Source organism: Rhipicephalus sanguineus, unplaced genomic scaffold, assembly GCF_013339695.2.
Source record: "Rhipicephalus sanguineus isolate Rsan-2018 unplaced genomic scaffold, BIME_Rsan_1.4 Seq320, whole genome shotgun sequence".
NCBI classification, from domain to species: Eukaryota; Metazoa; Arthropoda; class Arachnida; order Ixodida; family Ixodidae; genus Rhipicephalus; species Rhipicephalus sanguineus.
In genome coordinates, this window is record NW_023615010.1 from 6,988 (window position 1) to 33,382 (window position 26,395).

Sequence of the window (26,395 nt, forward strand, 5' to 3'; positions counted from 1 at the left end):
GGGTGCAGGAAGGGTAATGGTAACATGAAGTACGTCATGATCGCTAAAGCCAGGTGTGTGTGTTACAGAAGTGATATCAGGAACCGATGTTAATATCAAGTCAAGCAGTTACGCTGAGGTGGGCGTCACACGTGTTGGCCGAGTTACTAATTGAGACAGATTGAAGTCCAAGCATGCATGAATAAAACTGTTAGCTTCAGCGGATGATGAGTATAGGACAGGTATGGTTCTGACCATTGAATGTGTGGAAAATTGAAGTCACCAGAAAGAAAAATAGGCTCCGCGGGAAACTGGACAGTAATTTCACTCAGCGAGTCATGAAATGCCTCAGAAAAACCACTGGCGCAACTTGGAGGACGATAACAGCACCAAGAATTAATTTCTTGAAATTGATTGTTAAACAGCGCCAGAGTATTTCCAAACTACTAACACTTGAAATTAAGAAACTCTCGAAGGTTTCATTCACAGCAATCAGTACGCCACCACCAATCCTCTCGTCACGATCACGTCGGTACACAACAAACTTTTTGTTGCAATGAAATAGCTCGTTCTTTATTTCAATTGACAACCAAGTTTCACTCAGTATAACGACATCTGCTTCCGAATCGTTTATTAGAGCGTTGAGGCTCTCTTTTTTATTACTAAGGCTGCGGATGTTGGTATACAGAATAGGTATAGGAAATGAATTGCCACCACCCTTCGCGATATCCTATTTTTTTGTGGCTTGCGTTCGACCAGAGCACGTTAACCTAGGCGAGAGAGAGGCATTCTGACAAGAGTGGGAAGTTGGCGCAGGCTTACACATGGTGAATTCCATTGGCGGATTCAGAGTGGCCGACGAACTCTACGCCGGAGCACTCCACTCCGTGGAGAGCATCTGAAGGAAATCTGCCAATGGAACACAAGCGCCCTCGCCAGAGCAAACGGTAGGGGGCGCTAGCGCACATCTGCTTCGCAAGCGGCCAGCATTCCTCGTGTTTGCGCAGTTTTCGCCTTCATGGGCGCCAGCGGAAAGAACGGGCACGGTCGGAAAGCGCATTTCATCGCACACGTGGTACGCCGCGCTCTGCGCACTCGCGGGAGCTTGCGACTTCCGGTCGAATCTGCCGCTTTTCGCCGAGTAGAGAGAGCTGCTCCGTGGAGTGGATCTGGCGCCGGAGCTGCTCCAGATCACGACCTCCTCTATAAACTTACCGGCGCCATCCCTACGGAGGCGTGCGGAGCTAAAAATCGGCGTGTAAGGACCGAAGGTACCGCCAGGTGCCGCCACAACTTTCCCCCATAGCAGACGACGCACGACCGTTGTGGTGCACTTGTGTGTGCGCGTTCCTCTCATTGTTTTCTAGTCTCTACGCGTGGATCGAGCAATCCACTGATTTAACGTCTCGAAGCAACATTCTGACTGTGAGACGCACCGTGGTGGATGGCTCCGGGAAGTTCGTTACTGGATCTCAATCTGCGCGAGCGCTTTTGCGTCCCCATCTAAGTGCAGGCAAACGAAAGCAATATGCGGCACATAACCCAGAGAACGTAAGCCTTATTTCCTCACTTTATTTTGTGCAGCGGCACCTTACCTAAGCGCTGTCTAGCAGCCACAAAAATAATTCGTTCGTGGGCGAGACGGTGCGATCTTGTAACAAGTTGAAGCCGAAGTTTCTACGACGCAAATGAAGACGACATATGGTACGAACGATGCATGCGATGACCCGTGTAAGTTTTCATGACCTGCCCGTCGCCCTTCAAATATATATCGTTGTCATACTGTGCACGGATGATGACAGAAGGGCGCAGTTGTGCTATCGTCTGGGTGCTTTGGGTCTAGCGAACGTCTAACGATGGAAGCGTGCGACAAAACCGGCTGATTATCATCGCGTTGTTACAGCAATTCTTGCACATACAAATATTATCAAACACAGTTTATTGCAGTTATGGCCTCTGTTCGAGTGTCGCTGGCATTGCCGCGTCTCACACCGGCGATGCGACCACACTTTTACTGCTGGAGCATTCACATACAAAGCGTTACGAGACAACAGCTCTTGCGTGCTCTGTTTCCATCATAGGAATAACGATGTATAGAAACGCGAGTTTCATTTATAATCTAAAACATGCTTTTTAACTGGCTAAATCACTTTGCACTGTCCCTAGTTATATTCCACGAACTTTTAGCATTAACCCCATGGTATTTCCCATCAATAATGTACTATTCCTGATGCTGCCTGAGGCTTCAGCTGCCAATTGTTTCCTTCACATCATCATAGACGTGCGCAGAGGGAGGGCAGGGAGCCCCCTCCCCTCCCCCTCCTAGTCACCTAAGAAGAGGGGACGCAAAGTCTGCCCAATACATTGACTTAATAGGGAGGGGGGGCACCGCAATGAGCCTTCCCCCCCCCCCCTCCCAGGGAACCCTGCGCACGCCAATGCACATCATGCGTGTGATGCATGATGTACCGACATCAAAAGCCTCTGTGGCATGAGATTGAAGAACGATATTTTATTTCACCTGATGCCTTCACCCTTACAATAAAATGCTTAGCAGACAAGTCCCTTATGACCGCTATAAACATGGGCGTCAGCAGGATTTTGTCTCGGGGGGTGCAAAACCGTGTTGCATAGCGGCTGGGGGAGGGGGGGGGAGCGCTTGTGTGGCTTGGGTGGGAGACATTGCTGATGTGGCTTGAGGGGGGCAACTGCCCCTTTTGCACCCCCCTGCCGACGCCCATGGCTATAAATGTGCATAAATTGCTTGCTCAGTGCTAAAAATTGGAATTTTCCTACAAGTTTAACACTCAAAAACATTTGTAAGTGGCTGTATTCACAGTTTACCATGGCAAGAAACAGATAGGTAAGCTTATGGTTCAAACGAATGTCTTATTCCCAGAATCAATGGCACACTGCAGCACCAGTAGTAAATAATAATCTAGTCCAAACATTGCTTTTGAAGCATGAAATACTAATACAGGAAAATCTAATCGGCAACGAAAATGTTGATACCTGCAAAATGCAATTTATTAGTGCACAAAAACATTAACAGTGCAATCAACAATACCTCTAGTAAAAAAAGTGAACAGTACAACCAAGGACATAAAGGAATATATATGCACATTCTACCTAGCACCCCCGCTTTTCCTACAGTCCATCAGCATTCCATCTGCAATAACTACCGGCAGAATTAAAATTCATCCCTGCTCAAAGCAAAATACTTCCCAAGGATCCAGTAAACACTGCTTTTGGGACAAAATCTCCCAGATATCCAACAACTTTCAAATATCTCAATGCAGAGGTGAAATATTCGATGTCATTATCATGACCCGACTATTCTGTGTCCACTGCAGGGTAAAGACCTCTCGCAATGATCTCTTGCCCCGTCTTGCACACGCCAATTCCGTTTTATCCCTCAATTTGCAATTTTTGAATTTCATCAAGCCACCTAACTCGGCTGTTTACCTCGGCTGCGCTAGCCATCCCTCGATATCCACTTCGTCGCTCTCGCTACACGTTGGTTATAAGTCCTGTGCACTACGTTGCTTGCCCAGCTCTACTTTTTTTTCTATTAAAGATAGATGTGACAAGCGATAGCCTTCGAGCCACAACGTCAAGCGAATGCACGCACGCACCAAGCAAACAGCGGCTTGGCGGCTGCAGCGATGGGGGTAAGTTGTGGCGCCAAGGCGTGCTGCGGCACTTTGGAGAACTAAAAGAAAGCAAACAAGCAAAAGCAAATCTGGCGACATGGGGAGCGGCGGCATGAGCAGGTCGTAAGTTTATAGAGGAGGTCGTGCTCCAGATCTGCCAATGAAACATACAGGGAGCACTCCCAATCCACCAATGGAACAGACTTGCTCTAAATGGACAAGAAAAACGCTACCGGAAGTGCTCCGAATCTGCCAATGGAATTCACCAACACATTGTTTGAAGGATTACCATATTCTTTGCTAGTACCTTCGTGCATGCCTGTTTCGCTGGAACGTAAATAAGCACTTACCACCATGCGAGAAGTTTGTTGTGGGTTAACTTACATTTTGCAACTATAACGCTCATTGTTTTTTCGGGCATGCTGTGTAGCGAGCAAATAGTCTTGCTTTATACCGAGTTCAGTTCCAGGAAGCAGAGAATGCTTTGAGAAAACTAGTTCTTTAGTTTTGTGTGCAGCAAAATTGACAATAATGGGCCTGTTACTCCCTATTTTGTATCGTCCCAACCTATGGGAACGTGCAATGCTATCTCACGAAAGCTGCAGCTGGGTGTATCCAGATAATCGAACACGAGGTCCCAGTCACCATTCCCGATTTTGATGAAATTTACTGTAGGTCTAACCATTACGCCCAGAACAATGGTTTCGAAAAAAATTTTGTTAGCCTGAAAAAAAATATACAAATTTTGGCTGCAAAGAACACTTTTCCGTTAATTTCGCGATTTCTGAATTTTGAGCGCACCTAGGGAAAAATGGTGCACTTCTTGATCACAATATTTATTCCCTTAAAGAACAAGTGAAATACAATCTTATGAGTCTATTATTTCCCTTGCTTGTCGAAGCCCTTTTGAAGAAAAAGATTGCAAACTTCGCAAATCGCACAAAATGCCTGTATTTCAGGAATTTATTTCTGCAAGCAAGTTATAGTGAGGATAATAAAGATCAGTACATGTTAACTTTGATACTTTTGCTCTCTTTTAAAATAATTTGCGTGGTTTTATTGCGCTCCGTTTTACTCTATAATTGGGCTGAAACGTAAGCGATTTACCAAAAATGCCAAACTTTGAAAATAGTTTTCTCAAAAAGGCCATTTTTAATTTTTTTTTAATCCCTCTGATTGAAGTCAAGGACGTCATCTTCCATTCTTCATAAAAAATGTTGCATTATTTTGATTTCTAACACGTTATAGTGCGTCAAATGTGACCAAGCCAGCCTAGCGGCCATGTCGTTCGTTATGTGCTGAAACTTGGATATATGTTATTAAATATACTTGTACGTGACATAATCACAAATTAGCAGCTCCACAGCAACAAATGCGCAGCCAGGTGTCACGGTTCAGCAAGCTTTGTCTTGCGATTAGCCGCTTGACAAACCCGCAGCAGCAGCCGCTCGATGCAGCGGGCGCTCACATTACATGAGTGCCTCTTTGACAGCAGATGAACTCCGCTTGAGCGCCAAACTACGCTCAGAGGACAAACGAGAGAAGGAATGCATCACTGTAAAAGTTAAAGGCTGTTAAGTGCCAACAAATGTCATAATATGCAACGAAAACTCTGCCGGCAATTTCGCAGTGAGCACCTTCAATGCAGCACGCATGTATTTTTTTTTCCTGCTCTTATGCCCGCAGCCGCAAAATATCATAATAAACGCTCGACTTGCGTTGAATATTCTATCTGCGGGCGCACAACAATACAGTATTGTAAAAGCGGTTCTTTAATGAAGCAAGGGACTTGGACACACTTCTTTTCACAGCTGGCTGACACAAGTGTTCTGGCACGAGATGGAGAAGAACTGCAGTTTGAGTTGTCGACGATCGGAAGCACGTATGACAGCTTTCTTTAGATGTCAATGGCTTTCTTTTGTGTCATACGTTGCTCATAGAATGAACCTAATGATCTTTAGGCCATCAAAAGAGAGAAAGCAGCACATGACCGCACTACTGGAGGCGCTCACTGTGAAATAGCCGGCAGAGTTTTCGTTGCATATCATGACATTTCTGACACTTAACAGCCTTTAACTTTCACAGTGATGCATTCCTTCTCTCTTTCGTTTTCTGAGCGTAGTTTTGCCCGCAGCATCGAGCAGCTGCTGCTGCGAGTTTGTCAAGCGGCTCATCGCAAGAGAAAGCTTGCTGAACTGTGACACCTGGCTGCGCATTTGTTGCTGTGGAGCTGCTGATTTGTGATTATGTCACGTACAATATTTAATAACTTATATCCGAGTTTCAGCACATAACGAACGACATGGCCGCTAGGCTGGCTTGGTCACATTTGACGCACTATAACTTGTAGCAATCAAAATAATGCTACATTTTTTATGAAGAATGGAAGATGACGTCCTTGACTTCAATCAGAGGGATTTAAAAAAATTAAAAATGGCCTTTTTGAGAAAACTATTTTCAAAGTTTGGCATTTTTGGTAAATCGCTTACGTTTCAGTCCAATTATCGAGTAAAACGGAGCGCAATAAAACCACCAAATTATTTTAAAAGAGAGCGAAAGTATCAAAGTTAACATGTACCGATTTTTATTATCCTCACTATAACTTGCTTGCAGAAATAAATTCCTGAAATACAGGTATCTTGTGTGATTTGCCAAGTTTGTGATTTTTTTCTTCAAAAGTGCTTCGACAAGCAAGGGAAAAATAGACTCATAGGATTGTATTTCACTTTTCTTTAAGGGGAATAAATATTGTGACCAAGAAGCGCACCATTTTTTCCCTAGGTGCTCTCAAAATTCAGAAATCGCAAAATTAACGGAAAAGTGTTTGTTGCGGCCAAAATTTGTTATTTTTTTTCAGGCTAACAAAATTTTTTTCGCAAAACTAACTTCGAAACCGTTGTTCTGGGCGTAATGCCTAGACCTACAGTAAATTTCATCAAAATCGGGAATGGTGACCGGGACCTCGTGTTCGATTTTATCTGGACACACCCAGCTGCAGTTTATCCGATGCAAGCCCGATAATTTTTTTGTTGATCGCTCCCAGTTTTCTAGAGGATCATCCGCGATGCCAAAGAACAACCGTTGTCCCCTAGAACGATCCTCAGCGTCGTCAAGTTTTGCGCGTAATGTAGTTAGTTCTTTTTGCATTGTGCACACACATTCACGTGTGCAGCAGACGTCTTGCTCGAATCCCTCAAAACAAACAGTTTCTTGTTCCACTGACCGTAAGCGCTCATTAATGCCCGATACAGGTGACCAAAGAAGTGTGGGCACTTTTAAGGTTGTCGATTGCTTGCACAAGTTGCTTTGGTTTGCCTCAATTCGAATGCATCGAGCATTTGTTTCTTTCACCACCTTAAGTATTCCATCAGTAGGACCGGGATTCTGCTCGACGTCTCCGCAGAACGCGAAAAACAAGGCACAGAAAGGATCAAGCAGAACACTGGGGCATGGAAGCACAGCAATGCATCAGTTGTCTGATCGAAGAGACTTAACAGGTGTAATGAACTGCAACTAACCTGCGTAACGATGAATAAGAAGCGTGAGTGCCACATTTTGGTTGTGCGCCATGCCCACTGGTGATAAGATCCGTTGGATTTAAAGGATCCGGCAGGTGTGTAGTCAATGTCGCTATGGCTGTGACACTCCGAGGAAAGGCAAACCTGGGGAAACGGTACGTGGCACCGCTGACTGTCAGCAGCGAAGGCGGTCGTGCGCCACGAACCCACCAGTCGGGGCGTCGCATGAGGGTCCCTTGTCGAAACCTCCATCCGTCGAAACCGTGAACGCGGCGCCGTCTGCGCAGCCGGCAAATCCAGCGAAACCAAGAATGTGCGTAATGATGAATAAGAAGCGTGAGTGCCACATTTTGGTTGTGCGTCCATGCCCACTGCTTGTAGAACACACCACACAGGATAGCATGACGTGTCTTACGGTCTTCTCTTGTGCCATGGTTGTTGTTTAGTAGTGAAAAGTTGGGCTGTGAAGAATGCCACAGTTGCCATCGTTTCGACGCGGCAGAGCAGCGTCGAAACGATGGATGCTGTTAATGGATGCTGCCCTGACCTTTGTCAAATTTTATTACAATGCTACAAATCTGATATAAACAGAAGAAGACACAAAAAGCCCTAATCTGTCCGCTGTTGTCACAGAATGCTCGCACGTGCTTCATTGGGACGCTTCGTTAAAACGTCACGTGTGCATCGTTTTGTGTGTTCCTCTATGCACTATGTACACAACATTTGTCCCATTGTAAAGAAAACTTCAGTTGGAAGTCGCTGTTTTGCGTCTCCTTGTTCTTGTGCGTGTTTTAGTTGCGCTTAATCTTGAGAAAACCATGTGGTTGTTTTGATTGTTGGTTTGTGTGATTAGTGCTGACTTACCGTGTGTGTTGTTCCTCCTCCCGCTGGGTACTAACACAAACTTTTTTTTCTCTCTCTCTCGTCTCCTCCCATTTACTTGCATTGCGCACAGGCTCTGGAAGTGGCGGAAGTTTCCTTTCTAAGCTCGAAAACCGTAAGCCATTTACTAACCACTTTGCCACATGATGAATCTCACCCCGCACTGATTGTCGTCGCTTGTGTGAAAGCCACCATGTTTTAGCTTGCTTGCTTTCTTGCATGTGTGTTGCATGATGTCTTGTCACATGTATGTGAGGGTTTGGGCTAGTTGATGCTCGGTTGACTTGCCCTAGCACACAGGTTGAACAAAGTCCATTTGTTCAGTTTGCACAAGAGGACTCTGTGAAGTCCTTTCATGAAGGACTTCATAAAGACTTTAAGGACTTAGCAGGAGTGCAACAGCTGCGCCTATTGCGCCAATTTGATACAATTGCTTATTTTTATTTTTGCGCCAAGCTTGAGCCAAAGCCATGAAATTTGTTGAAATTGCGCCACGCTGCGCCAAAATGCCTGATCACCTTCAAAATTTTCTCAGTTCGCAAACTTTAGCGAGAAATGGAGGCGCCGCGTTAGTCATCTGCAGTGTGGGCATCTTCATCCATTACTCTGACACGCAGACCCTAACCCTAACTCCACCCAACCCCCCCCCCCCCGTTCGCGAAAGAAAGAAGAAGTCACAGTTTCACTGCAAGAATGAAGTGAGAATGCGATAGCAACAAATTGTAATGTTATACGAAGGGAGGCTGGCAGCAAACTCTTTGTATCCAACCTCGCGTAACTCTACAAAACGTTGGTGTAAGAGAATACGGCCGCTACAGGGAAAGATGCTCCTTCTGCACAGTGTCTTCACATTGAGAGCGCAGCACGTAGAAGGGTATAGGGCCGCCCGATAATGAATGCCGAGATAGCGCGCGCCAGCAATCGCGACCGCGTCCTTACAAGCAAAGTTCAAAGTTGCTGCTCGAGCGACAAACCCCCCCTCCCCTCGCGTCTTTTCATGCTCGTTCAAGACGGGGGCCGGGCGGGGGCGTTTCCTCTCTGTTCGACGGCAGGCCTCCCGAGTGGAGTGGTGTTATCGCATGCGCCCTCCGAGCGACGGAGATGGGCTGGCTCGTTTGATCTCTGCTTCAGCCGCGTTCGTCGCCCGCACTCGCGCGCTTTACCCGCGGTAGAACATTGTGCATGGGGGGTGTTATTATCACTTTGGACTTTTTAGGGGACGTGACGGCAAAAACCCGTCGAGAGTGATCATATAATTGCTATCACAATAAAAAGGACAGTGGTTCTCAAATTACCTGATGCTCGTTATAGTATTGCGTGCAGAATGCTTTTTAAGCCACTTTTGCCACAGTACACCGGGTCCTGCAGAAAAGCGTACTAAGATTTAGAAGGGACCAGGGGCGTAGCCAGGGGGTGTTAAGGGGGTTCAAACCCCCCCCCCCCCCCCCCCCGAAATTTTTCAGTTTTGCTTGCGTATATTACACTACACGCACACATTCAAATGCACGCACGAACACACATAAAGTATGGTTAACCCCCCCCCCCCCCGAAAAAAAATTTCTGGCAGGACACAGCACATTTGTTCCTTAATTACCCATTCGTGCACGCGTCGTGTAATTACAAGTACTAGTATGATCGCTGACGTCTAAAAAGTTATTGGCAATGATTTGGAGCTGCTGCGTATGGCGTTTCTGCAGCCTTGAGAAATAGACAAAAACGTACGCCAGTTTTCTTTTTCTCCACCCCACTTGCTCCTGCTTTATGAATCTCCCAAATTTCGAGGTTGCCAGGTTCGCAGGTCCACTTTAGCATTTGCTGTGCCTGTCGAATTATTTGACAGGCTCTGCAAATGCTATTGTGGACTTAGTCATTGTTCGCACTGTGGGGTGGCTCAACAAACTGGTTTTGTTGAAATAGCAGTGTTCACGTGCACTGCGCATGAGTTAGCTCATTTTTAATGGTTTGTACATATTTTTGTTTTCTTTTCTTAAAGAATGCCTTCTTTGTTAATAGGACTCATTGGGGGCCTAAGTTGGTGCATACTGACAAAAATTGCTTAGCGCAATACAATCATGACACACAAGGAAGGTACACAAGGGACACGCGCTTTACTGGCAACTGTTTATTCTACAACGTCGTGTACCTTCCTTGTGTTTGCATTGAGCTAAGTAATTTTTGTCTTCTTTGTTATACTGCTCCAAATCTGGGATGTCGTGCTAAAAAATTCAGGTTTTTTTTTGTAACCTGCTCCAATTTTGAATTTTCGTGCTCCAAAAGCAACATTTTGCTGCTCCAAAAATTGCTGCAAATCCTGTTTCAGCTGTTGCACCCCTGACTTAATGAAGCAACGAAAGAGGGGCAGATTGGTCGAGGGCTCATTTCTTTGTTGGACACAACATGATGAAACCAATAGGCAAGGGAGCTAAGGAAGGTATCATCGTCATCATCAGCAGCAGCCTGTCTACGCCCACTGCAGGGCAAAGGCCTCTCCCATGTTCCGCCAATCAACCCGGTCCTGCTCTTTCTGCTGCCACGTTATACCTACAAACTTCTTAATCCTCTACCCACCTAATTTCCTGTCTCCCCCTCACGCGCTTGCCATCTCTTGGAATCCAGTCAGTTACCCTTAATGACCACCGCTTATCCTGCCCACGGGCTACGTGCCCGGCCCATATCCATTTCTTCTTGATTTGAACTATGATATCCTTAACCCCCGTTTGTTCCCTGACCCACTCTGACCCATGGCAGGGAGACGCGATCTCTCCAATGCTATTCACCGCATCTTTACAGGAGGTTTTCAGGGCCCTAGATTGGGAAGAATTAGGGATAAGAGTTAATGGAGAGTATCTCAGTAACCTGCGATTCGCTGATGACATTGCATTGATGAGTAACGCAGGAGACGAATTACAGCTCATGATTACTGAACTGGATACGGAAAGTAGAAGAGTAAATCTGAAAATTAATATGCATAAAACTAAAGTAATGTGGAACAATCTTGGCAGAAAACAGCGCTTTGCAATAGGTGGCGAGACACTGGAAGTTGTAAAGGAGTACGTCTACTTAGGACAGGTAGTAACCGCGGAGCCGAACCATGAGAGTGAAATAACTAGAAGAATAAGGATGGGATGGGGCTCATTCGGCAAGCATTATCAAATCATGAATGGTAGTCTACCACTATCCCTCAAGAGGAAGGTATATAACAGCGGCTTCTTACCGGTACTTACCTATGGAGCAGAAACCTGGAGACTTACAAAGAGGGTTCAACATAAATTGAGGACGACGCACCGAGCGATGGAAAGGAAAATGATAGGTGTAACCTTAAGAGACAGGAAAAGGAAGGTATAGAGGACATTATTTGTAACTTATAACAGTAGCAGAGCAATTATGACACAACTGGAAAGGAAATAAAGTGGGTGAAAAATGAACTTGCCGCAGGTAGGGACCGAGCCTACAACCTTCGAATAACGTGTCCACTGCAGTCACTCTCCCATCCACTTTATCGGGTATTTATGTTTTATGGAATTTTGGGAGTGTTAGCCGGTGCCGCTCGCAGCCATGATGGCGAGTGTGGAGCACTCTTTTGTTGCCAGCTGGTGTCATGTGGGATGTGACGTTATTACGAGCTGGAAGCTGACCTATGAATGCTACCTAAGGCATTGGCACTCAAGTTTCATTTCAACAATTACGTGAAGGTAGATGAAGCAAAAGACAGCAAATGGGTGCACATAAATACCTGATAAAGTAGACAAGAGGAGGACTGCTGCCATACCTCAATTGGTAGAGCATTGGGCGCATTATTCGAAGGTTGCAGGTTCGGTCCCTACCAGTCGCAAGTTGTCCTTTCGTCCAATTTACTTTGTTTACATTTATATCACAATCACTAAGACACAGTTAAAGCAGTACAATTAATGTCCCGTATAAATTCCTTGGCTTCATTGTCTGCTGGTTTTTATTAACCCTCTATTGCACGAATTATTTTAAAGCATGAGGGAACTTTTTTTTTTCTTTGCTATGCACTCGTATTTTGCATCAAGAGAAAGCATTCTGAAAGAAATTACATTTATTGAACACATAGAAATGAAGATATCGGTACGTGCCAGATATGGCACATTGTGCGAATTCCGCAGAATGCTTTTCCGCATTAGGTGAAGTGCAATCGGCAACTACTGCTGTTGCTTCCTGCATTCAAAGAGAGGTGGACAACATAGAGATTTCTTTGCACAAAGTGGACACCCGTTGTTCGTCCCAGAACGTTGGCATTATGAACGTGCCAGAGGCATTCCAGGAGAGAGAGAGAGGGTGCCCTGTGTCTCTCTCTCGTCCGTCTTCACGCCTTTTACCTCGGATCATGCAATACCAACATGCCCACTTGTCCACCCTAACACCAAAGAAGAGAACGAATAAAAATTCTAAGCATTTGTAGCTTGAAACTGACTATTCAGTGAACTAAAACCTGCAAATAAGCCACGCTGTGGTACGCGGGAGCTATAGTGTCAGTGCGCACAATGCTCATATGAGAAAAGAAGACTGAAGAATGCCGCTTTGTCTCCACTGCAGGCCTTCACTGGCAAGAGCGTTGTGTTGTGTCAACATAGCTTACTAGTTTACGCAGCATTGTTTGTGTGTAGACCTAAATCTCTGCATGTGCTGAGCATGTGCAATGAATCATAACAGCATTCAATGGGGCACTGGTCGTGGACCTTTGAGGGTTCGTATGGTTAAACTGCAGTAATATTTGCATTCGTGCACGTGAAAACCATCATGGCAACTGCTCACTGGTTCACAGGGCGTCTCCAGCTAGCAAAACACGCATCGCATCACGTTTTGGTGCCAAAAACTACAAAAGTGTGCCAAAGTCAACTTTTGATATACAGCAATTTGCAAAGGCTATAATTTATTATTCACACACCTATTACATAATCGAAAGAAGGGGGATTTTTTAAGGGCTCGTTTTTCTTTGCTAGACACAACATTAATTAGAACTAACAGAAGAAATCCAAGGAAAGTATAGGGGATGGTAATATACTGGACAAGGGTGTCAATGCAGGCTAGTTGGTATTTCATTGCAGGTTTTTGGGTGTAGCGCCGCGTACGAATTGGTAAGAAAGAAGATGACACGAAAGAGGCGCACTCGCAACTGAACTTTATTTTGCGTCGATTGCAAATATAAAGCTATGAAAAGCACCACGTGTTACCTCTAACACTGCCACATAGTAAAACCAGATAAAACCAGATAAAATGGCCTACAGCGCTAATCATCGAGATAGTCTATTTCACATGAAAATAGGTCAAGAGACGGCTTGCTGACGCATCTGCTGCCCAACTTGTTGATGACATATGCTTCAAATAACTCATGCTCTTGTTTTCTTCTATATCTTTTAAGTCTTCTCCAGCTCAGGTGCGCAGTGGGCTGACGCGCACTGTTTTATGCAATGAAGTGCCAAGTTGCTTCCCGTACCACTCTTTAACGTGCCCTTATGTTCCCTTAGACGTTTGTTGAGGCACCGCCCCGTTTGACTGACGTACACCAGTCCGCACGTCAGGGGGATCTCGTACACGACGTTCCTTTGGCATTCGACGAAGGACGTGACGTGTTCTTGGTGCAAGTCGGCGTCCTGTGTTCACGAGAATTCACATGGCGGCACATGGCTCCGAGCTTGTTTGGGGCGCTGAAGACAACACGAACACCTACGCATCCCGCGTTCTTTTGATGCGATGTGAGACGCCGTGAATATAAGGGATTACCGCAGTCTTTGGGCGTGTCTCCTGTCCTTTGTCTTTTTCTGCAGCATCGGTGCGTTTCTTGCACAAAAGCATTGTCGCCAATTCACATAGCACGTGAGAGGGAAACCCGGCAGCATTCAACCTCTCCGTTTGGGTAACAAAGCTGTCCTGGATCTTGTGGTGGCAAGATCGCTGCAATGCGTTCCTCAATGCTGATACCGCGATGCCCCGCTTGACTAGCTTGGAGTGGCCAGAGGTAAACGGGAGCAAGGCCTTCTTGGAGCGGGGAGAGTACGCCCGACAGACGTGTTCCCTTGCGAATGTGAGTTCTAAGTCTGGACTTAGAACTCACTTAGTGCGGACTGGTGTACGTCAGTCAAACGGGGCGGTGCCTCAACAAACGTCTAAGGGAACATAAGGGCACGTTAAAGAGTGGTACGGGAAGCAACTTGGCACTTCATTGCATAAAACAGTGCGCGTCAGCCCACTGCGCACCTGAGCTGGAGAAGACTTAAAAGATATAGAAGAAAACAAGAGCATGAGTTTTTTGAAGCATATGTCATCAACAAGTTGGGCAGCAGATGCGTCAGCAAGCCGTCTCTTGACCTATTTTCATGTGAAATAGACTATCTCGATGATTAGTGCGGTAGGCCATTTTATCTGGTTTATCTGGTTTTACTATGTGGCAGTGTTAGAGGTAACACGTGGTGCTTTTCATAGCTTTATATTTGCAGTCGACGCAAAATAAAGTTCAGTTGCGAGTGCGCCTCTTTCGTGTCATCTTCTTTCTTACCAATTCGGCGCTACACCCAAAAACCTGCAATAGGGGATGGTATTTGTAGTAATTATGATGCAAATGGGAAGAAAGTAAAGTGGACGAAAATATAACTTGCTGCCGGGAGGGGCCGAACCTGTGACCTTCGAATAACGGATCCGATACTCTACCACTCAGCTATGGCGGCGGTCATTCTCCCGTCCACTTTATGGAGTATGTATGTGCAAAACCTAGGAGTGTTCGTCAGCACTGCTAGTAGCCATGACGGCGAGTGCGCAACACTCTTTTTCTGCCTGCCTGCCACAATAATCATGATCTTAAACATAATAATTAGGGGTGTGCGAATATTCGACTTTTGAATTCGAATCGAATAATACTTAATCGAATAATTCGACAGGACGAATATCTAAAACGCAACAAAATCCAATGTGCAATTTGGTTAGGGTGGGGTGGCTAAAACTTGAACTTGAACTTGAACTTTATTATCATTAAATGAAATACAGTAAAACAAAAACATGTTAGCAACATCTGGATCCTTAGCAGAATGCTAGTTTGGATCCATGCAACTAGTATATATAAAGTACAGGCAGGAGACAAAGTTATACAATGAACGACATTTTAGTTTAAGATATGGATAATTTTGAAACACATATAACTTATACACAAATAAAGAACACATTGAAAACATATAACTTATACACAGCAGTTGAACTGGTTTTGGTTTGCATACTGAACATAATTAATACATCTAATATTTCTATACATCTGTTTAATAGCATTGTTGATCAGGATACAAAACATTAGTTAGTTTATCATGTCACTTTTTAATACTAAACTATAAATAGTCTAATACAGTTCCTTGTAATGACGTTTAAGCATGAAAATGAAAGCATGGTGTTGTTTCACTTGAACTGGTAGGTTATTCCACAATGACGTGCCAACGCTATAAAGTCGCCTTTTGCCATAAATATTTTTAACCAGTGGTTTTAGGAAGTTACCGCAATGACGGGCTCTTGTTTGCAATTGTGATGGCATAAAAAGGGAGTGGTGAAGAGGGACATTGCCTGTTAGAGACTTGTAGACCATTATTGTTGTTTTATAATTTACGACTAGTCGTAGAGGCATGACTTGGTACTGACGAAAGAGTGGTTTAGATGCTAACTAATGCTAACGTCGGTACAGTAGGCCACCGTTAAAACTTCCACCGACATCCTGGTTCAAAAGCGATCGTATGTTTCTTTTAAAGGAGATTATGTCATTTCCGCACGTAAAAAACACACACACGTGAAAACTGTCAAGCCCTTCCCAACTTCGCTTCGAAACAAATTAAGGCACGGACTTCTTGCGTAGTTCGGTCGCGTATGCCGCAAGCGCCATAAAATGTCCCGACTTTGGCCCGCGAAACCCTCGGTGACTGGCTTCACACGTGAAAATTTGTTCACGCTGTGCAGTCACTACTGCCGCACCGCACCACTCATTCAGAAAGTCCCATCATTCCGGCGCGCAGTTAAAACGCTTCTGTGAACAGGCGCCCGAAGATTTTTGGGCCCGGAACACTCATGAGGATGAAGCACAACATTACCGTGGTCAGATGAGCCGTATTGCGCAACGATAAGGGGAAAAAATAGCTACCGTACCCCCCTGTGTTAGCCATTAAGAGGTTAGGAGTGCCGCTGCTGACTGGACGGGTGGCTCTTGTATCCACAGGCCTGCGCACCCATAAAAGCTGGAGAAGAAAAATCGCTCCCGAACAAGCGCGTAATAAAGCTGTCACACGCTGTAGCGTCCCCGATTTTTCCTTTCTCTGGCTGTAACTGGCGGTATACGTTTCGTGTAAATATACTATTCAGTATTCGATTCAATATTCTATATTTTTGGCCACTATTTGGCACTATTCGATTCGAGATGAAATTTCCCTATTCGCTCACCCCTAATAATAATCGTAGTCTTATACCTTCGTTTGCTCCGAAATAATAGATTTATATAAAGGCTTGGAAGTAATAGAATGGCAGTTTTTTAGCTCACAGTACAGCTCAAAAGCCGACTCTGTTTTAACAAATGACGCTTGAGCTTTGAAAGGTCGGCCATATTGGAATTACACAGTTTGTGCGCGAGACGTCATTATCCAAGCCTCGGACAATTATGGCTTAATGGGCTTCACCATGCTGCCATGTTTTGTCGACAACAACTTTTTTCGTGTCCAACTAAAATGACATGAGCTGTAGAGTTGAGGGAAACGTGCACTGGTGTTGTATTGGTGCCATGTGTTGTGTAGGGCAGGAGCACGGTGTAACCCCGCAGCAGGCAGACGGAGAGGCCGAACGACGGGAGGGCACGTAGAGTGGCCATGCGTCGACCAAGCTTCGGCGAGACTGACGGGAGACTGCTCTCCCGCGTTTATTGCAGGTGGTTTTATGGAGGGGGAAGAAGGGCTATTGCTCAGCGAGGCACGGGTCACATGACCGGCATCGCCACGCCGGGTTGGCGGTAGCAAAGAGGCATGGCAGAGACCCAGCTCCACCCAGTGGCATGAATAGAGACCCCTACCGCACTGGTGTTTTAACATGTCACCAGGGGTCGCATGACACAAAAACTGGCAAGTCGAAATTGTGCTTTTACAGCTATTAAATCAATGTACACGATAACACGAATCAGGTATATTATTGAATGGACAGCCAAGATTCTGAATACACATGTCATTCAAAATTTTCTGAAAACATTTCACGGCCCCTTAAAGACCAGCTCCAGCGGTTTTTTGACCGTGTCAAAGTAATGGTGCTTCGATGTTCCCGAGACGCTCCTCTCAATGGCCTGACAGTAGAAATACTCAGCAAATTCAAAGAATTATTTTAAATAAGCAGAAAAGCGCAGTGCCGAAACCCAACCGAGCAGTACTGTCATCGCGGGATGTGTAATCTGGTAAAAACCGGAAGTACTGCAAGGCATGCCGGTTGTGCCAGCACAGGGTATGAGAGCTGCCAAGAGCTTACACTCAGTGGACCAGGCCGCGCCAACTGTGCCATATCTGTGACTGACATACTCAAGCTGTCTGATGGATGATTTGGAGGCCAATCCTCTTTGATGAAGTAGAACACACTTGTTTACGTTATGTGCTTGCCTGGTTACACACACTGCACCGCCAGGTCTGTCCAGGTCGCTCAGTTTTGTGGATACCATGATCGCGTAAAATTCTAACATCAGGAACTTTGCAGACAAAGTAAAATTCAATATTATTTATTATGGGAAGAATGCATAAGTTTATGGATAGTGACGTTTAATTTCGCATCGATGGGATCTTTGCAATCTAATATAAACCAAGTGCGAGTCACCTTATAGGTCTGAAAATTAATGTGCAGAAAACTAAACCAAACTAAAGTAATGTGCAACAGCCTCGGAAGAGAACAGCGCTTTGCAGTAGGTAGCGAGGCGCTGGAATTTGTAAAGGAATACTACTTAGGAAGGTAACCTCCGGAGCCGAACCATGAGACTGAAGTAGCTAAAAGAATAAGGATGGGATGGAGAACATTTGGCAAGCATTCTCGAATCATGAATGGTAGTTTACCACTATCACTCAAGAGGAAGGTATATAACAGCTGCATTTTACGGGTACTTACCTACGGAGCAGAAACCTGGAGGCTTACAGAGAGGGTTCAGCTTAGACTGAAGACCACATAGTGAGCAATGGAAAGGAAAATGACAGGTGTAACCTTAAGGGTCAAGAACAGAGCAGACTGGGTCAGGGAACAGATGGGTATTAAAGGGACACTAAAGGCAAATCTCAATTTATGTCAGAGTGAAAGCTGAATGTATGACGACGTCTAAAATGGCAATATTATCAACAGCAGTGCCCTACTTACCGAGAAATTAAGCTAAATGTATCGCACGATGAGCGCCACGAGGGGCACATTTTGAAAATGATCCCGATGACGTATGAGTGTCTGACTACAATTAATCACTAGTAATCAAACCAGCAGCAATAAAAAAGAACCTTCCGTGCATCAAGAGACGTAATAAAATGCTGTTTGTTCGTTTCTGTTTGATTCATGGAAAAAAGAACCTCTTTGGCGGTGCCATGGGGAACGGCGTGCGTAGTTCAAAGGTTCCGTTTTCACCGAACTGCGCTTCGCCCGGGCCCTACTTCGCTCACACGGTCGCGTCTCAGTGGTAGTTTCGGTATCGCGTACTGCCGCGTGTGTTTTGCATGCTCGTGAAAGTCGCTCTGACAGAAAGTTCGACAAAATGCCGCATGCATGTGATGTTGTCGGATGCCCGAATGGCGCACACCGCCAGTACATGCCGCCGCGCGGTAAAGGCGGGCAACGTTGGGCACGGCAGCAGTGACGTGTGAAAGACTGATTTCGGGTGGGTGATTTGAATTGCGCTACCGTGATGCGGACCACTAAAACGTGATTTTGTTTCAAAATAAGCACTTCCTTGGCATAAAGTAGCACTACGAGGTTTCTGGACCGCTGTTTCAACAAGCAACGTTGATTTAATATTTGCCTTTAGTGTCCCTTTAAGGACATGTCAGTTGAAATCAAGAAGAAAAAATGGGCATGGGCAGTGCATGTAGCCCATAAGCAGGATAACCGCTGTTCATTAAGAGTAACAGACAAGATTGCGAGAGAAGGCAAACGTGCGAGGGGGAGACGGAAAGTTAGGTGGGCAGATGAGATTAAGAAGTTTGCGGTGGCAGCAGCGAGCAGGTCCGGGTTGATTGGCAGAACATGGGAGAGGCCTTTGCCATGCAATGGGCGTAGTCAGGCTAATGCTGATGATGATGACAGCTTACCACATACAGGTGGACCTGGTATGCGTCACGAAAAGTTTCTGCATGGGGAAGTTCATGCATGCGCACTCTTCAGCAAGTACAGTATTGCCGTTCTTTTCTATGTAAACCGGCACTGCTAGCTAAAACACTCTAATATCGAGACGAATGGTAAGAGTTAGCTGCAGGTGTTTAGTCACTGTGATGATAATTACACAGGAAATCGTGGCAGCGCACAGCGCAACACCTCTTTCTGCTCATCGCCCATAGGGAACTGAAATTCGCATGCCAAACCAGTGAAGCCCTGGCCAAACACGCAAGAACATTGCGTCATGGACAGCAGATGCTGTAGAGGCACGTCAGTTCCGTCACTTCCATAGCTTTGCCATAAATGACCTCATACACACGATGTAGCCAATAATTTTGGGCAGCCAGGTGGGCAGTTTGAGGCAATCCATCAAATTCATTTGTAAATGATCCGCACACTTCTCAAGCCTGTAATTTGGCATAAATGAATAGAAACGTGCAAAGGAATGTACCCAGCGAATTTTATTAGACTCCACTGACCTAGAAAAATCACTGGGGTTTGCCTTTCATGATTCACTGTTAAAGCATGCCGTGAAATTTCTGTGATTGATGGACGACCTGTGGTGCCGTGTATGCTGAACAGTTTCCATTTACGCTTGTGAGCATCACTTGTAATTGATGCAGTAGGCTTGATTGGGCTGGTTGGTGCGTAGTAGATGAAGAATAAAACAGCGCTTGAGATGGGACGAGATGAAGATGCTGAACCGAGGTTTATTGCAAAATATTGTTGTTGATGCGTGGGAAACAATTAGGAAATTCTGCAAAGCATAATAATAATATCTGGGGTTTAACGTCCCAAAACCAAGATATGATTATGAGAGACGCCGTAGTGGAGGGCTCCGGAAATTTCGACCACCTGGGGTTCTTTAACGTGCACCTAAATCTAAGTACACGGGCCTCAAACATTTTCGCCTCCATCGAAAATGCAGCCGCCGCGGCCGGGATTCGATCCCGCGACCTTCGGGTCAGCAGTCGAGCGCCATAACCACTAGACCACCGCGGCGGGGCAATTCTGCAAAGCAAGAGCAGCTGCCTGGTTAAGTACACTTGTTTTCCATGGGTGCAGATAAACACATCAATGCATTTATGGTTTATTTTTATTCACAGCGTGTCTACAACAGATTTGCTACCACAGTGTATCTTTTTTGTAATCAAAGCACACACTGCAATGCATGGAGGAGGCACCACTGGGTGCCGGCTGAAGGTTACATGAGAACTTAGGCTTAGCCTTGCAACCCATTCTACAGTGCAGTTGGCATGTAGCTTTTTTTTTTTTTGGGGGGGGGGGGGGAACAAATTCTTGTACATCTGACAGTTAGTTTGCTTAGAGACGTTATGTAGAGTGCGTGGTGCCTAAAGCAGCTGGCCTGCAGCATAAAACATGTGCTTTACAGCATAGGGTGCATAGGAACAAAAAACTGCCTGCTTTCTCTCGTTATCAAGAGTGGAACCCTTCAAGGTTAATGATAATACTCCAGTAGGGGAGATGTTCCACGGCACTGCGGAGAAAGCTGTGGGGGTGCCTGAAAGCCCCGATTAAAAGCAGGTGGCCTATGAAGGTTGAAAAGCGTGAAAGTGCTGCTGCCATTTGGGAACTGCTTTGGTCAGATGTGACTGAAGTGGCCTTGTCGTCTTCAAGGCAGCAACTTCCTTGAAGGAGACGAGACCACTCGTCGAAACGTTGGTTTGTGAAAATTGAACACCAAGTGCATATTCTTCACCTCGAGAAGTAGAGGGCGTCAGCTCAACAGGTTCACCTACATTGTTCACCCGAAAGACACATTTAGCCAGACAAGTCCACTCCAGGTGTGCTCTAACAACTCGCATGCAATATAGTAGAATGCCTTGCTGGACGAGTTGTGCATGGTCTCGAGCAGAGCGCAAGAAAGATGGGAAGGCAAGATGTGCTCGTCCTGTCTTTCTTGTGCTCTGCTCTTATCTTGCATGCAATGGCTCAGCACTACAATGCTAATATTCTTGTACACAGAGCTTATGCCAATAGCATAAGACAGAATGTTGCACCCTATCTGCTACAAAGTTGACTGAGCGAATCAGGACTGGCTTGGCTGCTTTGTTGTCTTGCAGCCAGTCCAATTGCACGTCGTTCGCATCTCTGGGAGAATTGCTTATTGAAAGTGTGATATGCAAGTAGAGAGAGCTGTATGATGTACCCATAACTGGTCTGAGTATCATTGTGAAATCTTGTGCAATAAGGAATGTGCTCAAAGGTGTGGTTTTCTTTGATTTGTAAGCTCATATCCAGCTAGTATCTTTTGCTTACCAAGTTAAGTGCTCATATCAAGCAGGAGAATGTGTTGCTGGGCAAGTTGGTGTTTGCTAACAGACATATAGTAGCACTGAAGCACAATCACAAGGCGACAGGACAGGCGCTTGCAACTTTATTCAAGACTGAGAATGGGTGGTATATACATATACTATCCCCAATGCGCAGACGCATCGTCGACGTCGCACAGGCAATAGGGCCGTATCGGACCAAAGATGTAAAGAAACTGTGTTCTGCGTCCTACATTGAAACAGACATTCGACTGACACGATCAATTTTTTTTCTTTTTTATGCTGAATTCCTCCAGAAGTTCACTTGCCGTTTTATCTTTACTGCTGCCCAGGATCCTTACATCTTGGAATCTCAGCTCACAAGAGCAGGTTTTGCAATGTGCCCAAAAGTGGGCAGTAAAATCATTCTTTAAAATTGTTCGTGTGTTCCTTCATGCAGCCATTTACGCATCTGCCTGTTTGTCCCACACAGGACTTCCCACAGGTTAGGGGGAATTCATACACCACACCTGTCGCACACCGAGTGTAACGGTTGGTGTGCTTGACTCGGCAGCCAGTTTTAGAGGTGCCCGTGATTTTCGGTCGACACTGAAGACCTCTTTATTCGGTAAACAAGTGTATTCAATGTAATGGGGAAGTGCAGTTTCACAATTCTGTTGGTATAAGTGTGGAAAGTTTTTAGTGTTGCTTGACGCATACCTCAAGAACACTTTTATCACTTTTGACAACCATTTATTTCTTCAAAAGAAGAGCATTGGTATAGGCTCCTGCGGACCACCTGTGTTGTTTGACGTGCTCCTTTCAGAATTAGATGAAAACATTGGCATGCCTTGTGAGCTTTTAGATCTTATTGCAAATCACTTCTGCGGAATCTCGCAAGGTGGCGGAAAGGGAAATTGACAAGCACCCGATTGCAGCAGGAAGCTACAAGGAAATCTATACAGATTTCTTGTGCCACTCTTGCCTGGGATCATCACTCAGGAAGCACAAGATGCTGCAGGATAGCTTCAAATGCCAATTGGCTCGGCTACCCTCATTCGGTCATTGCATTTGTGGCAGTTTCCCTGCACCACAAGCTTAAAGCAGGGGCTGCATTTGGTGAGCAGAGCGGCCGATAATTGAGCCAGTATTTGAAAATACTGGCTCACAGGTATGGTGTTGTGTTTTCCACACCTAACAAGCTGGCCCAACTGCGCCCTGCATCATGGGCACCTCTAAGACTGGCTGCCAAGTCAAGCACACCAACGTTACACTTGGTGTGCGACAGGTGTGTTGTATGAATCACCCCTAACCTGTGCGAAGTCCAGGACAAACAGGCAAATGCGTAAATGACTTCATGGGAACACACGAACAGTTTAAAGAAACATGCTACTGCGCACCTTTTGACGCATTGCAAAACCTGCTCTTGTGAGCCGACATTCCATGATGTAAGGATCCTGGACAGAAGTAAAGATAAAACGGCATGTGAACTTCTGGAGGCATTCCAGATAAAAGGGAAAAAATTTTATTGTGTCAGTCAAACGTCTGTTTCATTGTAGGGCGCAGAACATAGTTTTTTTACATCTTTGGTCCAATATGCTCAGTGTGGCCTGTGCGATGTCGACGATGTGTCTGCGCATTGGGAATAGTATATATATATATATATATCTATATATATATATATATATATATATATTATAATATATATATATATAATATACACACACACACACACACATGTGTGTGTGTGTGTGTGTGTGTGGTGTGTGTGTGTGTGTGTGTGTGTGTGTGTGTGTGTGTGTACCACACATACTCACTCTCGAATAAAGTTGCAAGTTAGCGCCTGTCCTGTCGTTGTGTTTCTTTCCTTTTGTGATTGTGCTTCAGTGCTACTATATGTCTGTTGCACATATCAAGTTCATACCACAACCCCTCTGACATTACAGCAAAACCAAACATCGCACTTTTCAGTGAGCCCGTTGCAAATGTCCCTTCCAGCTACCAGGGGTGCAACAGCTGCACCAAAACCATGATATTCGTTGAAATTGCGTAACGCTGTACCAAAACGCCCGTGTGACAGCACAATTTTTTGTTTACGCTAGTTTTAGCAGGGAACAAAGCACGCGTTGGCAACCTGCAGTTGGGAGAGAGAGCGTCACCCAATCCAGTGCAATCCAGTCGCGCTATCAAGACCCAAACAAGAGGTTCGCATGTTTGCGCGTTTGCTGGGGGGACTCCATGAAGTTTTTGCTGCTGGACCAAGCATTATTAGAGAACCATGCAGCAGCCAGCGAGGCATTGCTCACTAGTGCTGGAAAATAATCAACTTGGGTGTCAAGCAAAAAGGCAACAAAAAGTTGCAAGTGGCCATGCGCTCCTAACGAAAGGGAACTAAAGCCTTGAGCAGGTATGCACTTAAGATGCTTGAACACAATAAAAAAAAGTCCCAAGAAGTCCAAGTGTTCATATCACGTAATGGATGTCTGGGCTACTAATGCTTTATGAGCTTGTAGTTAACTTCTACTCGTATAGAACAATTGTCTTATTTGTGTCCAGTGTAGTTAGATGCTTCTCAGGCAGAAGAGCTCTTTGGTATATTTCAAGTTTGGGCTAGTGTTGTTATAGGCTGACCAAACCTACTCATAGGTAACAGCACTTTCTAGTACAAATAGAAAGATTGTTTGCATTTTTATACAATTCTTTTGTTTTGTCTTCCTTTGCGTGGTCCTATGAATACTAAGCATTCGGGCCGACCTTGGTGCAAGCTCACCATGCACGAGGAATTGCTGATTGCCGTGGAATTCATTGGTCAGTTTTTATCCACTGAAACCATGGTTGTGCTGATTCCGCACGGTTTGCACATCTTTTGTTTACTGTTCCAAAAACAAGCTTTCTTTGGGAAACTGTTCCGAATTTGGAATATGGTGCTCTGAAATGGAGCTTTTTTTCCTCGTAACCTGCTCCAAATCTTATTTTTGCTGTTGCACCCCTGACCTACACTGGTAGCTTTTATTTTTGTGGGAACTTTGCATAAATGTGACAGTTAGTGGTGTCTTCACTTTAAAAAACTATGTGTCAGGGCAGTGTTTCTCAAAGAATGTATCAACACTGGGGATTACGAATGCAAAACAAAAAAAATGTTTTGGAGGAAGGCATGGTGGCATCATTTGTTAAAAGAACTAAAGCTGGTTCTGTTGAACAATGGCCTATGGCAGCTCACACATGTGACTTGATTGCAGTCTAATGGTGAATTCCACTGCTCAATTCCACAAGAGAGCAACCAAATGGGTTACCCGATCCTGCTCAGCTAGCGAGTGAAGTGCATCACTCCTGCCAAGTTTTAACCCTCTGAGGGTCGAATTTTGTCACCAAATGCGAGCATCCAGTGTTGATTCTTTCTATTGCTGATTTAACTTCTTGAAGCGAATCTATTTCAGAAAGAAATTGTCAATTTTTTAGGGCGGCCATATAGTGACATAAGAAATCATTTGTGTTCTTACATACACTTGGTTTATTCATGAGTAACAGCACGATAAATTCTAAAAGAAAGCTTATAGACTGTTAAGAAATTATGCATTGCAGTAAACGTCTGTGTAGTTCAGAGATGTACGAAAATGAGTGCATGAAGTGTTTTCAAATGGAAACATGGAGGGAGAAAAGTCGCCTTTGATCTAATCGGCATCATCTCGCCACGCACGCTTTTGAGATGTTGGCCGTTCATCAACATCCGAGTCTTAAAGGAACACTAAAGGCAATATAATAGTGCAATAGCGCAAAAAACACAGGGACACAGGCAAGAGAGACGATACAGGCGCTAACTTTCAACTGACGTTTATTTTTTCGGAAACACACAAATATACATACAAACAAACAATTGGTCATGCGCAGTGACTCCGTCCGACAGCAAAAACAAAAAATTCAAAAAGACGAAAAATTCTCACTTTCCCAGTCACAGCCCTGAGACCAGCAAATCTATTCCTTATCCGACAGGGATAAAGATGGGTGGCTTATGCACTTATCTTTGAACCGTGAAATGAAAACGCTTCGGCTACCTCTCTAGCTGTTTGATCGCCATTCTGAAATAATATGGCTGTGTCATCAAAACACGGGGTACATTTGCACTCTGCGCAGTGAAGGGACAGGTGGCTGCTTGGCCTGCATTTCAACGAAGAATGGTGTTCACGAAGGCGAACGTTTACGCACCGTCCATCTTTTGATGCGGACCACACGTGTTACATGTATGCACCAAGATCTGAAAAACCAATTTTGAATTTCAGATCTTCCCACACAAAACTTGTTAAGAACAGCATTGCTTTTTCTTGTTTCAAGTCTGCACTGTCGAAGACGTGCCACCACTTGATGAGGCAGAGTCTTGAAGGCCAGGTTGCTCGATTGAAACAAGCAGGTTTCCCGTCTTCGTCATTGCTCGCAACGTGCGAGAAAGCAGTAAAGTATTTTAAATCGCCAAATGAATCGAAAAAAGCATGTGAACCAGAAAAGATGAAAATGGCTGTCATTCCATATGTCCATACCTTCTCGCATCGCTTAAAAAAGATTGGCAGAAAATACAATGTGAAGGTAATATGTTCCGCTAAAAGTAAACTTAGCCGTGTGTGCCCAGCGGTTGAGCGTATGTACAACAAAGGAAGTGCTGACTTGGCTGGGAAATGTGACATGCGCCATACCATGAAGTTTGTAGAATGCAATAAGAAGGGTGTTGTTTACCAATTACCAA

At 45.0% G+C, this 26,395-nt stretch overlaps 1 protein-coding gene across 1 annotated transcript in view; it reads left to right on the forward strand.

Annotated features, from left to right (window-relative positions):
- Nucleotides 1–3,644: 3,644 nt before the first annotated feature.
- LOC119377023 (transcription factor RFX3-like) overlaps nt 3,645–26,395 on the forward strand; it is a 258,351-nt gene continuing 235,600 nt past the window's right edge. Inside the window, 2 exon segments of the mRNA XM_037646658.1 lie at nt 3,645–3,650; nt 8,106–8,147. Of these exon segments, the coding sequence (XP_037502586.1) occupies nt 3,645–3,650; nt 8,106–8,147 (48 nt within the window).